Below are 16,055 nucleotides of genomic sequence, written 5' to 3'. Positions count from 1 at the left end.
ACCAAACCTTTTCTAAATCTTTTTTAAAAACTAATAGGTTATGGAAAAACATTAAAAACATTTATTAGCAGTGGGGCACGATGGGACAGAAATAAGATTTAGCAAAAATAATATTTGTGTGCAATTTCTTGTAGTTGCTAAAAGTAAAAATGTAAACAAAAAAATCAAGAGAAGTTGAGCTGAATCAAAATGGAAATACAGATGATGTCCAGAAGCTCCAGTGCTTCACATGTATCTGTTTTTGATGTATTCACGGTACATGAGGACGTCCTCCTGACACAGAGTTCTGACCCGACCGCAGCCCGTCTCAACGTGTGACTGAAAAACCTCTCGACTCTGAGCGTTCACCTCTGGAGACGAAACTTCATAGACGCTGTCTGATGAGAAGGAGGACACTGGAACGCTGTCATGTAAAATAAAGACAACAGAGACGATGTTAAGTCAGATCTCTTCTAAGGGAGTCTCAGTAATGTAAAACCTGCAGTCACAGTACTGGAGGAATAACAACACAAATGTTTGGGTGTTAAGGGTGATTGTTAGAATGTTGCTAGGTAGTTGCTAGGGTGTACTAGTTTGTTTTAATGCATTGTTAGGGTGCACTGGGGAATTTTAGTGTGTTGCTAGGGTGCACTGGGTCGTTTTAGTGTTGCTAGGGTGCACTGGGTAGTTTTACTATGTAGCTAGGGTGCAATGGGTAGTTTAAGTGTGTTGCTAGGGTGCAGTGAGTAGTTTAACTGTGTTGCTATGGTTCACTGGGTAGTTTTAGTGTGTTGCTAGGGTACACTGGGTAGTAGGGGTGTAACGATTAACCGAGCAAATGCGCGTTTTCTCAATGAATGAATTTGAATGAATTACGGTGAAATCCAGGCACATCCGAACGCCAGGGGGCGCTCCCGTGCAGAAACTCCATTTGTGCCACAGAAGAAGTAGCATTACGAATGCTATTCCAGGAAATGTCTACAGGAATATTTATATCACTGTTCTTCAAATTGTTTCGGGTATTTTCATGATAATATTGAGTATTTTATATGATTTTGTTTGACGATTGCTGCTTTTTTAAATGCATGTTATATACGACTCCGACTCGTTATGATTTTAGATTGATAAGGACTTCCTACTGACCAAATGCCGTAGTGTACGCACAAGCTGTGCATTAAACAAAGAATCGCAGCCTTGCGATTCAGAATCGATTTCAGACAGGCATTTTTAATGGGACACACGATTGAATCGTTACACCCCTACTGGGTAGTTTTAGTGTGTTGCTAGGGTACACTGGGTAATTTAACTATGTTGCTAGGGTACGCTGGGTAGTTTAAGTGTGCTTCTAGGATGCACTGGGAAGTTTAAGTGTGTTGCTAGGGTGCACTGGGTAGTGTGTTTAAGTGTGTTGCTATGGTGCACTGGGTAGTTTAACTATGTTGCTAGGGTGCAGTGGGTAGTTTTAGTGTGTTGCTATGGTGCACTGGGTAGTTTTAGTGTGTTGCTAGGGTGCACTGGGTAGTTTTAGTGTGTTGCTATGGTGCACTGGGTAGTTTTAGTGTGTTGCTATGGTGCACTGGGTAGTTTTAGTGTGTTGCTATGGTGCACTGGGTAGTGTGTTTAAGTGTGTTGCTATGGTGCAGTGGGTAGTGTGTTTAAGTGTGTTGCTAGGGTGCACTGGGTAGTTTTAGTGTGTTGCTATGGTGCACTGGGTAGTGTGTTTAAGTGTGTTGCTATGGTGCACTGGGTAGTGTGTTTAAGTGTGTTGCTAGGGTGCAATGGGTAGATAAGTGTGTTGCTAGGGTGCACTGGGTAGTTTAAGTGTGTTGCTAGGGTGCACTGGGTAGTTTAACTGTGTTGCTATGGTACACTGGGTAGTTTAAGTGTGTTGCTAGGGTGCACTGGGTAGATAAGTGTGTTGCTAGGGTGCACTGGGTAGTTTAAGTGTGCTTCTAGGATGCACTGGGAAGTTTAAGTGTGTTGCTAGGGTGCACTGGGTAGTGTGTTTAAGTGTGTTGCTATGGTGCACTGGGTAGTTTAACTATGTTGCTAGGGTGCAGTGGGTAGTTTTAGTGTGTTGCTATGGTGCACTGGGTAGTTTAAGTGTGTTGCTATGGTGCACTGGGTAGTTTTAGTGTGTTGCTAGGGTGCACTGGGTAGTGTGTTTAAGTGTGTTGCTAGGGTGCACTGGGTAGTTTTAGTGTGTTGCTAGGGTGCACTGGGTAGTTTAAGTGTGTTGCTATGGTGCAATGGGTAGTGTGTTTTAGTGTGTTGCCAGGGTGCACTGGGTAGTTTTAGTGTGTTGCTATGGTGTACTGGGTAGTGTGTTTAAGTGTGTTGCTATGGTGCACTGGGTAGTGTGTTTAAGTGTGTTGCTAGGGTGCACTGGGTAGTTTAAGTGTGTTGCTAGGGTGCAATGGGTAGTTTAAGTGTGTTGCTAGGGTGCACTGGGTAGTTTAAGTGTGTTGCTAGGGTGCAGTGGGTAGTTTAACTGTGTTGCTATGGTACACTGGGTAGTTTTATTTTGTTGCTAGGGTACACTGGGTAGTGTGTTTAAGTGTGTTGCTATGGTGCAATGGGTAGATAAGTGTGTTGCTAGGGTGCACTGGGTAGTTTAACTATGTTGCTATGGTGCACTGGGTAGTTTAAGTGTGTTGCTATGGTACACTGGGTAGTTTAAGTGTGTTGCTAGGGTGCACTGGGTAGTTTAAGTGTGTTGCTAGGGTGCACTGGGTAGTTTAAGTGTGTTGCTAGGGTGCACTGGGTAGTGTGTTTAAGTGTGTTGCTATGGTGGACTGCGTAGTTTAAGTGTGTTGCTAGGGTGCACTGGGTAGTTTAAGAGTGTTGCTAGGGTGCACTGGGTAGTTTTAGTGTGTTGCTAGAGTGCACTGGGTAGTTTTACTATGTTGCTGGGGTGCACTGGCTTAGCAAACATTACTAACAAAACAATGTCAAGATATTTATAAGTTAGGAAGCTTTGCATCTTTTAAATAAAACTGTGACTATTTTTTTCCTATACCGTCACTCTTTTTACCTACATTAACGAGCCAAATTTAACTTGATCTTGAAATAACGTCTCTCATTAAATCTCTTAAAATAATCCCAATATAAAAGCTGTATTAGGTTAAGTGCACTATTAATAAATGAAATGGGCTTCTCTTATAAATGAAACATGACTCAAACACTTTATGGATTTTTTTTTAGTCATGGCAATTTAATTCAAATATAAGACTCATGCAGAGAGATGCATGTCAAGTTGAACTCTATATTCATTGTTCATATTCGTGCTGAACAATCAGAACTATTATTAACATTCATTTTATATTTTATACACGACAATTTTGCTTTTCAATTTAAAAATCTCCCACAAGGCACTACAGTATCATTTGATGGACAATTTGTTTCTAAAGACCAAAACGTGTGTGTGTGTGTGTGTGTGTGTGTGTGTGTGTCTCACACTTACAGGTTGATAATGTAGTCTGATTTCTTGGCATCTCGATGTCTCTCCACTTTGTGCTGATTCTGACCCAGATGAGCAAATCTACAAACAACAGACGCACAGTCACACACAAACATCAGAGATGCAACAATTTAAGCATTATTTTTGTGCAAACTCGATATCACAACATAAAGTGTTTACATGAATGTGAAGAAAACATGATGCTTTGTGATCTGTCACTCTCATGCATTGTTTATTCAACATCTTTTGCCATCACACTGTGTGTAGTGAATCCTGAGATGATGAACTCTTATGCTTCACTTGACATATAATGTCATTTTAACTGTGCACTTGGTGGAAATGTTTTCACATTGATCTACAATTTCTCTCTTGAGAACCCACACACCCGTGCATTTTGTTTTCTGATTCGATCATTAACTACCTCATCATGTATTAAGCTGGTGAACGATCTCAGTGTGGATAATGAAGAGATCACTGACCTCCGTAATAATTGATCTGCATTTAATTACCCGGTCAAAGACTTTAATATAACCATGTCTTTGTTGGCATTATTCCTGCCTTTTATTTTACTCAGGGACAGATCCTGGCAATGTTACTAGGTCCCCATCCCAGGGTGTTTGTGTTCACACCAAAGGCACATTTTCTGGGATCAACGGGCTGTCTGATGGGGGTTTATGAGACCACAGGTTCAGTCTGACAGGTGTAATATCTCACCTGTGCACTAAAATCAGAAAGACCAAAGAGAGACTGACAGGTAACACAGTAATGCAAGAGGAAAAATCTGGGTCTGTGTGAGGGTGCTGATGAGAGGGATTTCACAAGGAAACGAAAACGAGACGCCACATGAAGCACAGCATGAAAAAATCAAGAGGATTTTCAGCTGCCGATTAGAGAGAGACAGAAATCATTGCGTCCACCCAGGTTTTTCATTACGTCTAACACTGACTCCATCTGTAACACATCTGTTCATCTTTATGTTACTCCAGATTTTTTTCTTTTTTTAAAAAAAAATAGCCATTTTTGATCAAATAAGAATAAAATAACGTCTGCGGTTGACATTACTTGTAGTGACTTTCTCATTTTTGTTCTACAACAAACCGTCACAGTCTGAATGTGAATTCAAAACTGCTGTGTGCTATAACAAACATAAACAAACATGTGCACTAATAGCAAAAAAATAACAAAGTTCAATGCACACTCACACTGTTTGGAGAGAAAAATACAATACAATACAAACATCTTTAAGTGGAGGAAGAAAACTGCCGGAGTGAAAAGCACTTAAAGGGTCAAAAACATCAGCGGGGTAAAAACAGCAGCACGTGAATCTCAACCGATGATCTTGAATGCTTGTCCAACCTTCATCCCCACGCAAGCCTCACACGTGAGATCTCACTGTCATCTCAATGATCCCTAACACATGTACTAATGCAAGTTTATCTGTATAAGACAAGATTTTTCATTGTGAGTTTCTTATAATGGAGCACATAAAGGAATGTAAATGGAAAATAGCATGAGAATGATCTTGAACGTTTCACACATTTTGCAAAAAAAAAAAAGTATGTTTATCAATACTTTGTAATATTGCAATTGAATTAAAATCCAAATGTTTATAAAATATTTCATTGGCCATCCCCCATACTGCAATTCATGCTGGGACGGCCCCAACTTTAATTAACACATGCATAATAATAATAATAACATATTAAGACATAGTTATGATGCAACGCTACTTTTGGTTGAGGACAGAAGACAACATTAATAATTCTGTCATAGCGTTTGGAGCAGCGTTCACATGGGAAGCGTGTCTGTTATGTGTAATGGTGCATTCACACAGGGCACTTGACAGAAGGCTTGTCTGAAGCGTGGCCAACAGCCAATCACAGTGGCCGCAATACATGCTCCGGTCTTCCATAAACGTAATTGGCTGGCTCTGCCTAGGTTATTTGCATAAGGTGATCTGATTGACTGATGCATGCATTGCCACTTGAAAAGTTGAAAAATTATTAACTTCTGCTGCGAGCAACGGCAGTGACGCAGCGCCGACGGATCCACAATTCATTTCGGCAACGCATGACATCACCCATTAAAAGTGAATGGGAAGCGTTAACGCTTTTGCCCCGTGTAAATGTAAATTAGGATGCATTTGTTTTGAAGAAGGAAGGAAGTAAAGCGCTCTCTTTACACTGGAGGCCATCATACTGTTAAAGGGACACTCAACTTTTTTTTAAAAAATATGCTCATTTTCCAGCTCCCCTAGAGTTAAACGTCTGATCTCTACCATCCTAGAATCCATTCAGCCGATCTCCCGGTCTGGCGCCAGCACCTCCAGCATAGCTTAGCACAATCCATTGAATGTGATTGGACCATTGGCATTGCGCTCAAAAGTAACCAAAGAGTTTTGATGTTTTTCCTGTTTGGGGCTTGACTCTTCTGTAGTTGCATCGTGTACTAAGACCGACTGAAATTTTAAAGGTGTGATTTTCTAGGCCGATATGTCTAGGAACTATACTCTCATTCTGGCGTAATAATCAGGGACTTTGCTGCTGTAACATGGGTGTAGCAGGCGTAGTGATATTACGCACTGCCCGAAAATAGTCCCCTTGGTAACTTTCAATAGCAGAAGACTTTTTTTAAGGGTTGCGTAATATCATTGTGCGATTATTTGCGAAAATTAGCATATTTTCAAAGAAAGTGGAGAGTCCCTTTAAGTCTGTTTTTTTTCTCTGAGTTGTTTGGTGAGCGATGACACACAGCCCTCTCATATGCCATCATATTGCTTAGTTGATCTGTCGCGTGTGCAGCTCGGACATTTACGTAACCCTGCCACGTGCCTCCGAAGGTTTTTTCAAAGGCAGATGAAGGTGAGTGGTCGTGCAATTGACAGCTCTCATTTTTAATCGCGCTCTGGTGCAATTTGCGATCACATGGCACATTCCGCACCTGAGCCCAAGTGAACCGCTCGAGCCCACCGCTGCAAACCAGACATGGCGCGATTAACCAAACCGTGCCCGGGCATGGTACAGAGCAATCACACTGGTCAAACGAACCAGACTTTTGGGGTCAAACGCGCCCAGGCGAGTTTCACTAAGTGCAAATAGTGGATACTGTAAGTATGTTATTTGGGAGAAACATTAACTTGTCATCATATTTAAGTTGTGATTGGTGCATTTTAAACTGAAACAGAATAATAGTTAGTGTGAGACGTAGAAATTCGATTGGATTGTTGCTCTTAAGTTTTGATTTTATTGGTTAATGTTATTTTTGCCTGCCCACACAGCATCGGTTACATCAGCAGACAAAAAGTTATTTCATAGATGGATTAATTATTTTATTTTGAAGAAAGATTATAAAAAAATATTTTATGTAAATGCAGACACAGATAAATAATGCACATTAAAGCTCACATAACACAAGCTGTTTCTGCATTTCTGATGTTAATCTGGAGTACCTATAGAGTAGTATGACATCCTTTATATCTCCAAAGAGTCTTTAGTTTAATCAGATTTATAAAAGAAAGATTTGCTTAACCGATTCTTTCTGATAACATGAAAAAATTAAGGAAAAGGAGTTACTACCGCGGGTGGAGCGAGTACGAGTCATGCAACACTATACAACACTGTTTAACTTATGATTCACTACATGTTCGTGTCATTTATATAATATGCACACGCCTATTTCCAACATAAGACAGAAGTCTTACTTACCGCATGCAACTCATGACGCGGTTGGGACTTTTCAATAAAATCCAGCGCATCAAACAAACACGCAAACTCCTCTGCTACCCCGGAAAATAAACTATATCCATTGTTTCCATAATGCTGACTTTCTTCTCCATTCAGAAACACACTTCATCTTTCGTGCCATTGTTGAGTTTTGAAAATTAAACAAAGCTGTGTCGCGTGATGTGATGTTTGTAAGTTCTAGCGTCTCCCGCTGATTGACGGGTGGGCGGGGTTTTCCGGGGGAAGTTTTCCGGGGGAAGTGCCCATATAAAGAAGTGATACGTATAGAAAACCCTGAAACGTCAGCTGGACCCGTAATCGAAAAAAACTTTCAGAAACTTGTACGAACCTTGGCGAAGTGTATTCGGCACAGAAATACTCCGTAACACGCCCAACTGCTTTTTTGACACTTTGCCTACGTTTAGCATGAGGAAACAACTCTATAACTGTGTTAATAAGTCAGAATGCATGAAATACCATTAAACTCCCCCTTTAAAACAAAGAGTGTGTATTAGAAAGAAATATTGATATGACATAAAAAATGTTTCCTGACCTGTGGTATATGAAGATATCATCATCAGGTGGACACACCAACAAATTCAGTCCGTATGTCTCTCTTGCTGGTGGAAGATGCTGCGGTTGATCCTATAAGGTCACACATAGTGTCAATGTACAGTATAATTTACAGCATGTAGTTTTTCTAAAGCTAAAAGTTAAAGTAAAATGAAAGTCTGAAGTGGAGGGATTTCCCTCTCATGTGTTACATAACTGAAGGTTTGGAGAATGTAATTAGATTCAGCGTTTGGCAGCTCAGGGCATGTGGCGCTCCTGCGGCCCTCATTTCATTTTTTACTTTGTGCATATTGATCAAACCAAAGATGTGAGTAATGCGTCAAAAAGGGCAACAGCTCAGCACTCGGGACTATGCAAATGTACGCTGTAATAACTGTATAGCAGGTAATGAATTTTACGTCTAAATATTTCATCAGTTATGGCGTCTCGTTGCGACCAGTGAGTTTATTCCACCGTATGCATAAGAGAAACACGTACGAGTGCGTGCCTAACACGTGCATACACAATACAGCTGGACGCTGCGGGCTCTGATATCATTCACATGTATGAAAAATAAAACCCAAGCATAATCTACTACAGTATAAAAAACAAAGGGGTGTGGAGAGACTATCTCTCCTTTACTCAGATTTGCTCCACGCCAGGATTTAGTCATGTTTTTAAAGATAAGCCATTACATCCCTATTTAAAGTGGACGTGATGTTGTTCTTTAATCACACAACATAGCATAACTGCATTAATACATGAACCCTATTTAATAAGCAGCTCTGCCGAGTGTGTGTGTGTACACGTGATGGGATGCTGATGACCGAGAGACTGATTACTCCTGTCATGGTAACAGGTCATTGTGACACAAAGACAAACAATCAGAGGATTTTAATAAGATCTGCATCACGTCTCCATTAGATCACTGTGTGCATCTGTGAGGGCGTTTCAAGAGTTTAGTGATTAAAATCAGTTTTTGCCTTTCTCTCCTACTTTTCATTTCATCTCAAACTAAATAACATTTCAGAAACACCCAACAAACTCACACTTACACTGACACAAACGGACAAACACACAGGCACACACACAGGCACAGGCACACACACACACACACACACACACACACACACACACACACCCACACACACACACACAGTCAGGGATATGTGGATAACGAGGACAAACCAAGGGATAAGAAGAGGAGGGGAGAGAAGAGAAGAGGAGAGAAAATGAGGGCAAAACAAGGAAGATAAGGATAGAGGAGAAGAGGGAAAATGAGAGGAGGGGAGAGGAGAGAAGAGGAAACAGGAGATAAGTGGCAGAGAGGAGAAGGGGCGAGGAGGGAAGAGGAGAGAAGGTAAGAAAAAAGAAGAGGAGGACAAATGAGATGAGATGAGTGGCAGAGGAGAAAAGAGGAAGGGAGAGGAGGGGAGGAGGGAACAGGAGGGTAGAGGGGAGGAGGGAAAAGCAGAGAAGAGGAAAAAGGAGATAAGTGGCAGAGGAGAGAAGAGGAGGGAAGAGGAGAAGAGGGAAGATGAGGGTAGGGTAGAGGAGAGGAGAGAGAAGAGGAGGGGAGAGGAGGGAAGAGGAGAGGAGGGGAGGAAAGGAAAGGAGGGAAGAGGAAAAAGGAGGTAAGTGGCAGAGAAGAGAAGAGGAGGGGAGAGGAGGGAAGAGGAGGGAAGCCGCAGAGGAGAGAAGAGGAGGGGAGAGGATGGTAGAGGAGAGGATGGAAGAAGTGGGGAGGAAAGGAGGGAAGAGGAGGGTAGAAGAGAGGAGGGAAGAGGAGGGTAGAAAAGAGGAGGGAATAGGAGAGGAGAGAAAAGGAGGGTAGAGGAGAGGAGGGAAGAGGACAAGATGGAAGAGGAGGGTAGAGGAGAGGAGGGTAGAAGAGAGGAGGGAAGTGGACCGGAGGAAAGAGGAGAAGGGGGAGGGTAGAGGAGGAAGATGAGAGGAGGGAAGAGGGGGTAGAGGAGAGGAGGGAAGAGGAAGGAAGAGGAGGGTAGAGGAGAGGAGGGAAGATGAGGGTAGAGGAGAGAAGAAAGAAGGGAAGGAGGGAAGAGGAGAGGAGGGAAGACGAGGAAAGAGGAGAGGAGGGAAGAGGAGAGGAGATAAGAGGAGGGAATAGAAGGACGATGAGAGAAGGGAAGAGGAGAGGAGGGAAGAGGGGGGTAGAGGAGGGTAGAGGAGAGAAGAGGAGGAAAGAGGAGTGTAGAGGAGAGTAAAGAAGAGGAGGAAAGAGGAGGGTAGAGGAAAGGAGGGAAGAGGAGAGGAGAGAAGAGGAGGGAAGAGAAGGACGATGAGAGAAGGAAAGAGGAGAGGAGGGAAGAGGGGGGTAGAGGAGAGTAAAGAAGAGGAGGGAAGAGGAGGGTAGAGGAGAGGAGGGAAGAGGTGTGTAGAGGAGAGGAGGGTAGAGGAGAGGAGGGAAGAGGAGGGTAAAGGAGAGGAGGGTAGAAGAGAGGAGAGGAGGAAAGAGTAGTAGGGGGGAGGGTGGAGGAGGAAGATGAGAGGAGGGAAGAGGAGAGGAGGGAAGAGGAGGAAAGAGGAGAGGAGGGGAGAGGAGGGGAGAGGAGATGAGAGAAGAGGAGGGTAGAGTAGATGAGGGTAGAGGAGGAAGATGAGAGGAGGAAAGAGGAGAGGAGGGAAGAGGAGAGAAGAGGAGGGAAGAGGAGATGAGGGTAGAGGGGGGTAGAGGAGAGGAGGGAAGAGGAGAGGAGGGAAGAGGAGGGAAGAGGAGAGAGAGGAGGGAAGGAGGAGAGGAGGGTAGAGGAGATGAGGGTAGAGGGGAGGTAGGAGAGAGGAGGGAAGAGGAGAGGGTAGAGGAGAGGAGGAGAGGAGGGGAGAGGAGGGAAGAGGAGGAAATAGGAGGGTAGAGGAGAGGAGGGAATATGAGGGTAGAGGAGAGGAGAGAAGAGGAGGGAAGAGGGGAGGAGAGAAGAGGAGGAAAGAGGAGAGGAGGAAGAAGAGAAGAGGAGGGAAGAGAAGAAAGATGAGAGGAGGGAAGAGGTGTGTAGAGGAGAGGAGGGTAGAGGAGAAAAGAGGAGGAAAGAGGAGAGTATAGAAGAGGAGGGAAGATGAGGGTAGAGTAGAGGAGGGAAGAGGAGAGAAAAGAAGAGAAGAGGGGAGGACAGAAGAGGAGTTTTGTATTCATGTTATTTATTAAAACACTCTGCTCGCTCTCATTCATTCATCAATCATCCATTAAAATCACTTTTCTTCCACCTGTCTGGTTTTCCTTCAGTGTCTCTCAAGGTAAATAAATCCAAATGGCCTTGTTGGCATGGAAACCTGACAGAAACCTTGAGTCATACACATGAACAGACAAAAGCTTATGAGTCTGGTAAAGCACTGCAGTTTAATGCATTAGAAAGATCATCCAATGCAATGTGTTATATTTACTGTATGCTGTATGTGCATCTATTCATTTATCGAGGCTATCATTCCATTATATCTTTTATTAAACTGATTACATGATGTGTTGATTAATTCATTGCATTACAAGAATTAATAAAACATCAATGTTGGTTGAGAAATGACCCCCAAAGAATTATTTAAAGTTACTCTTGTGTTCAATGAGAAAAGCAGATTAATAGACTTCATCAAAGTGTGGCCTGTCAAGACGTGCTTGTCTTATTGTTTGTTTATTGCAAAGTGAAGTATGCATAAACGACAGCCCAATTATTTACATTTACTTACTGTATGCTTGCATTGAAAAGTGTGCAAAATAAATGATACTTTTAAAACCATTTACATGTATCCATTAGACACACTTTTATCCAAAGAGTGCATCCAAGTACATATCAGTCCATGCATTCACTTGAAATCGAACCCATGACTTTGACTTTGCTCTTTCCTCTAAAAGTGAGTTGAGCTACTAAATTATTGCTAAAACTATTCAACAAAGTCTTTGTGAACTACATGGGCAATACTGAGTGATTTCAAAGAGCGTATCAGGATATACTCAGAGAAATCTGGGATCACGTTGAATGTTTTCTCAGGTCACAACAACGTCAGTTGTCATACTGCGGACTGACGGTTTCTTCAGGACATGAAACCTGATTATAGCACCATCACAGTCAGACCGCAGAACTTAATAAAGATCAGATCAGAAGGTATTATTTGCTGAGGACGCATGCGGTCAGATTCAAACAAAACCCCATGAATACAGTCCAAACCAGCATCAAGATTATAATCCACTTACAGAGGAGAGAGATAAGAGAGAGAGAGATTGAGAGGAGACATGGATAGATGTTCTGCAGATCTCACAAATGTCTCAAAAAAGTGGAAAATTAAATGATCCTATAGGATCAGGCTAAGGATAGATGTTGTACCTCGTGTGGCCGGACGTTCTCACTTTGATCAGCAAGTTTGATTGGCGTTGAGCGTTGGGACGCAGTGCCGTCATCTTCACGATCTTCCTCCGAGTCGTCTTCAGAACTGCTGGAGATCTGCTCTTCACTGGGTGGAGGAGGAGCGCTGGCAGCTGTCTTTCTTTGTAACACTGTTTCCTCCTTATTGGACTTATTACTAAAGAGAGAACAATAATCATGAGAAAATCTCTTTTTTGCCTTCAAAAGCTTTAAAGTCACAGAGGGAATGAAAAGGGTTCAGGCTTTACAGTAGCTTTCAATGATCTCCACACTGGTAACTCTATGGGCTGAAGTGAGGTTGCAGGATCACAGGCCACACGAATGAGATGCTTTTATTATATGACTTGTAGTACATTTGTGACAGAGTCAATAGCAGAGGTTATGAAACATAAAAGACTCGCAAGATATTGCAAGGACTCTGTACTTCATTACACATTCATTAACTCAACCTACTGAAACTACAACCGAATCACAAAAATATTTAGTCATACAATAAATTAGAGGTCTTTATAGGTCCACTTAGATTCAAAAACCCAAGGGCCGTCCCGGGACCTGAGTGGGTTTGGGTCTAAAAAGTTTCATGTGTGCCTCGGACACATATCAGGTACAATATTAGTGGCCTCGATTCATTAAAAATGAATGTGTTTTTGCCGAACAGACCCGAGAAGACAGAACTATCTTGCGTGTGTGCATCGAGTCCTTTCCCAACCCCTTTTTATACAGCGTTGTATAAATTGTTGACTCGGACTCGCTCCTCCCGCAGCTCGTAACTCCTCCTTCCGATTTTTTTGTATGTTATCGGAAAGAATCGCTAGAGCTAATCTGTCTTTTATAAATCTGATCAAACTAAAGATTTTTCAGAGATATGAAGGACGTAATACTAATCTATACAGTAGGTACTCAAGATTAACATCAGATATGCAGAAACAGCATGTGTTATGGACGCTTTAAATCCTTTTCTTGACGAGCAAAATGACCTAAAATATGAAGTCTTGTTTTTAGTAAAAAAAAATCTAATTTAAGTTAATTGTGCTTAAAACAAGCAACAAAATCTAATAATGTGGTAAGCTTTTTTAAACACTTCATTAAAAAAATTGAAGAAAAATTTGCTTACCACACTGGCAGATTTTGTTTGCTTATTTAAAGCACAAATTGACTTAAATTTGGTATTTGTTTCTCTAAAAACTAGATTTATTTTCCTAATTCATTTTGCTCATCAAGAAAATGCATCTTGATTTAAGAATTGTTAGATATTTGAAAACTAAAACAAGACAAAAATCCTAAGTAAGGAAGTAATTTTTGCAGTTTGGGTCCGATCTGACTCAAGTCTAATTTTCTTCGGTTTGTCTTGGGTCGGGTCTTTAAAAAAATATTTATGCACGTCGGGTTTGAGTAAAAAGTGATTATGGTCATTTTGGGTCAGGCACATGTCTTTGGACCCAAGAAGACCTCTACAACAAAGCAAAATCTGTCCCAAACCGACCCTCTTGTTCCCTAAATAGTGCACTTTATGATGTGTCAATTATTTTGTAAATTATGTATTAGCAATTTTTTTATCTTTTACGATTCTTCAATAAATGATTTTAATAACTTTGGTGTGGTTTTAGGGACACAAAATAAAGAAAACAAATGATGTGCATGAATTAATATGTATATGTAGGAGCCGGCACATACTATACAGATTCTTTGTGAAACAGCTGTCATATTTCCAGCAAACATAATTCATTTTACAAACACAACTTCTTATGTTACTGTTTGCAGGACACAAATCAAAATCATGATAAAAGAAAAACAATGTTTTGGTTAAATGACCAAATAACACTATAACGCATAATTCAAAAGTTTACAATTCAGCTTACTGAAAAGAGGCCTGGCATGTCCCGGTGCCAAAACAAAACCGTATTAAATCACTTCTGAGAAGAGAAGTGTTTGGCCATGTGGATTTGAATATATTCATGATATAAAGCCATATCTAACCACAAATCAACATGTTTTGAAGTACACAGATTGACCTGCAAGCTCGGATACAAGCCCCGGCTCTTCCTGTTTCTACTGAATAAAAGCCAAGTCAATTAGATTCCCTTTCAGGGCAGAAAAACAGCAGACAGGTGGAAACAGGAGGGTAAATATTCACACGCTTGCACAACATGAGCGTACCGAGGCAAACGTGTGTGAAATAGCACAGAGGGTCAATGACCGTGAAAATGAGAGTATGTGTGTTGTTTTGTAGTAACAAAAACATGTGCGGTAAAAGGGCAGCATGCATATCAAATTATTGGGCAAATTGTGCAAACTTACCCCAGTACTGATTTTGCGCTCTCGTCTGGTTTACGAACAGTGAAAGGACTGGGATCAAGCCCGATGCTCTTCGGCATAAAATCCCTAAATAACATATGATGAGACAGAAAAATGAGAAACGATCTGTCCAGTAATATCAAATATTAATCTCACTCAGTAATGTCACAATACTTTGTTAAAGTCAGTGTGACATTTTTCTGGATAACTAAGAAATAAATATCACCGTCAGAAATAATGGCATTAAATGGTCCCTAGCGGTCACTGGGGCAGTAACCTTTAAAAAGATCCTGATATTTTGTTACCAATATGTACCTCTGAGGTACTAATATAAACTCTTTAGGTACAAAAGTGCACTTTTTGAAATTGCACCACCCCAGTGACAGCAAGAGATCATTTTTTAGTGATGACGGTCAAAGGAAACACGAGTAATGATTTTTAGGAGGATGATGTTTGAGGATAGCCCTGAGATAAAAACACTCATTTGATGAAAGAATGTTTAAAATCAATGCCTGAGTTCAGTTCGAGACACACGTGTCATCATGAAGCGCGTGCTCCTGTCATCATGTGTCCGCACTGAGGTCATACGTGTGCGTTCGGCTGTACTGACCTTGTGGAGTTGGTCATGGAGATGCTAAACGTGTCATCGAATGAGGTGAGCTCGTACGGTCTGAAGAACCTGCTGTAAATATCGATGCTCTCGTCAAATCTGTTCACGCGCTTCACTGAGACCTTCTTCATGTTCTTCTCGCTCGCTCCTGAAATAAAAAAATCTGTTTAGAAAACATTTGTGAAGTTTCAAAGAAAAATAATACAAGACTGAACTTTATCAAACACATCCAAGGGCGATGAGAGATAAACATTTTTTTTAATAATCCTAATAACCCTAACATATGAATCTTTATTGCATGTTGTCTCCTGCACACTTTACCCATGATTCTCCCAAATTTGCATTCATGCATTCTTGGTATTTTTGTCTTGTTTTCAGTAAAATTATCTAAAAATTCTTAAATTAAGATGTTTTTCTTGATGAAAAAAACAATCCAAGAAAATAAGTCTATTTTTTAGACCAAAAATATCAAATTTAAGTGATTTTGTGTATAAAACAAGCAAAAAATCTGCCAATGGGGTAAGCAAAAAATCTTTCTTAAACGCTAAATTCAAGAAAAATTTGCTTGCCCCATTTGCAGATTTTTTCCTTGTTTTATGCACAAAATCACTTAAATTTTTGGTCTAAAAACTAGACTTATTTTCTTGGGTCGTTTTTTTCATTAAGAAAAACATCTTAATTTAAGAATTTTTAGATAATTTTACTGAAAACAAGACAAAAATACTAAGAATTTGTTTTAAATCATTTTTTGCAGTGTGATTATGATTTTAACAAAAATCGAGCAGCCCTAGTGTGTTCCCTGGGATTCAAACCCATGACCTTTGCACAGCTAACTGCACAGCTATATCTGTTACAACACATGTGTCCTGCAGCGAGGTGTAAAATGATTTACCTTCATCAGATGGTAAAGGGAGAAACAGCAAAACTTCTGGAGACCACCAGTGTGTGTAACTGGGAGAAAAACAACCACAAATCAGTACCGCGGTAAAACCTTACAATCTTCTTGATTTACATCTTGTTTGATTTACATTAAAGGATCAGGTACATACATTGGTCTATGAAAATGG

General features: G+C 40.9%; 1 protein-coding gene across 2 annotated transcripts in view; it reads right to left on the bottom strand.

The window, feature by feature from the left end:
* Positions 1–134: 134 nt before the first annotated feature.
* Positions 135–16,055, bottom strand: part of fig4a (FIG4 phosphoinositide 5-phosphatase a) — a 65,021-nt gene continuing 49,100 nt past the window's right edge. For both annotated transcript variants that reach the window (XM_055185746.2, XM_055185745.2), the window contains exons 18-24: positions 15,881–15,939; positions 14,989–15,136; positions 14,382–14,465; positions 12,045–12,240; positions 7,715–7,806; positions 3,443–3,520; positions 135–403 (exon numbers count right to left, since the gene is read on the bottom strand). In XM_055185746.2, coding sequence (XP_055041721.1) covers positions 226–403; positions 3,443–3,520; positions 7,715–7,806; positions 12,045–12,240; positions 14,382–14,465; positions 14,989–15,136; positions 15,881–15,939 — 835 coding nt within the window. In that variant the 3' untranslated portion in view covers positions 135–225. The remainder of the gene's footprint in view (positions 404–3,442; positions 3,521–7,714; positions 7,807–12,044; positions 12,241–14,381; positions 14,466–14,988; positions 15,137–15,880; positions 15,940–16,055) is intronic.

This window comes from Misgurnus anguillicaudatus, chromosome 18 (genome assembly GCF_027580225.2).
Source record: "Misgurnus anguillicaudatus chromosome 18, ASM2758022v2, whole genome shotgun sequence".
NCBI lineage: Eukaryota > Metazoa > Chordata > Actinopteri > Cypriniformes > Cobitidae > Misgurnus > Misgurnus anguillicaudatus.
The sequence above is the reverse complement of the archived record's forward strand: the minus strand, read 5'-3'. Positions and strand labels throughout refer to the sequence as shown.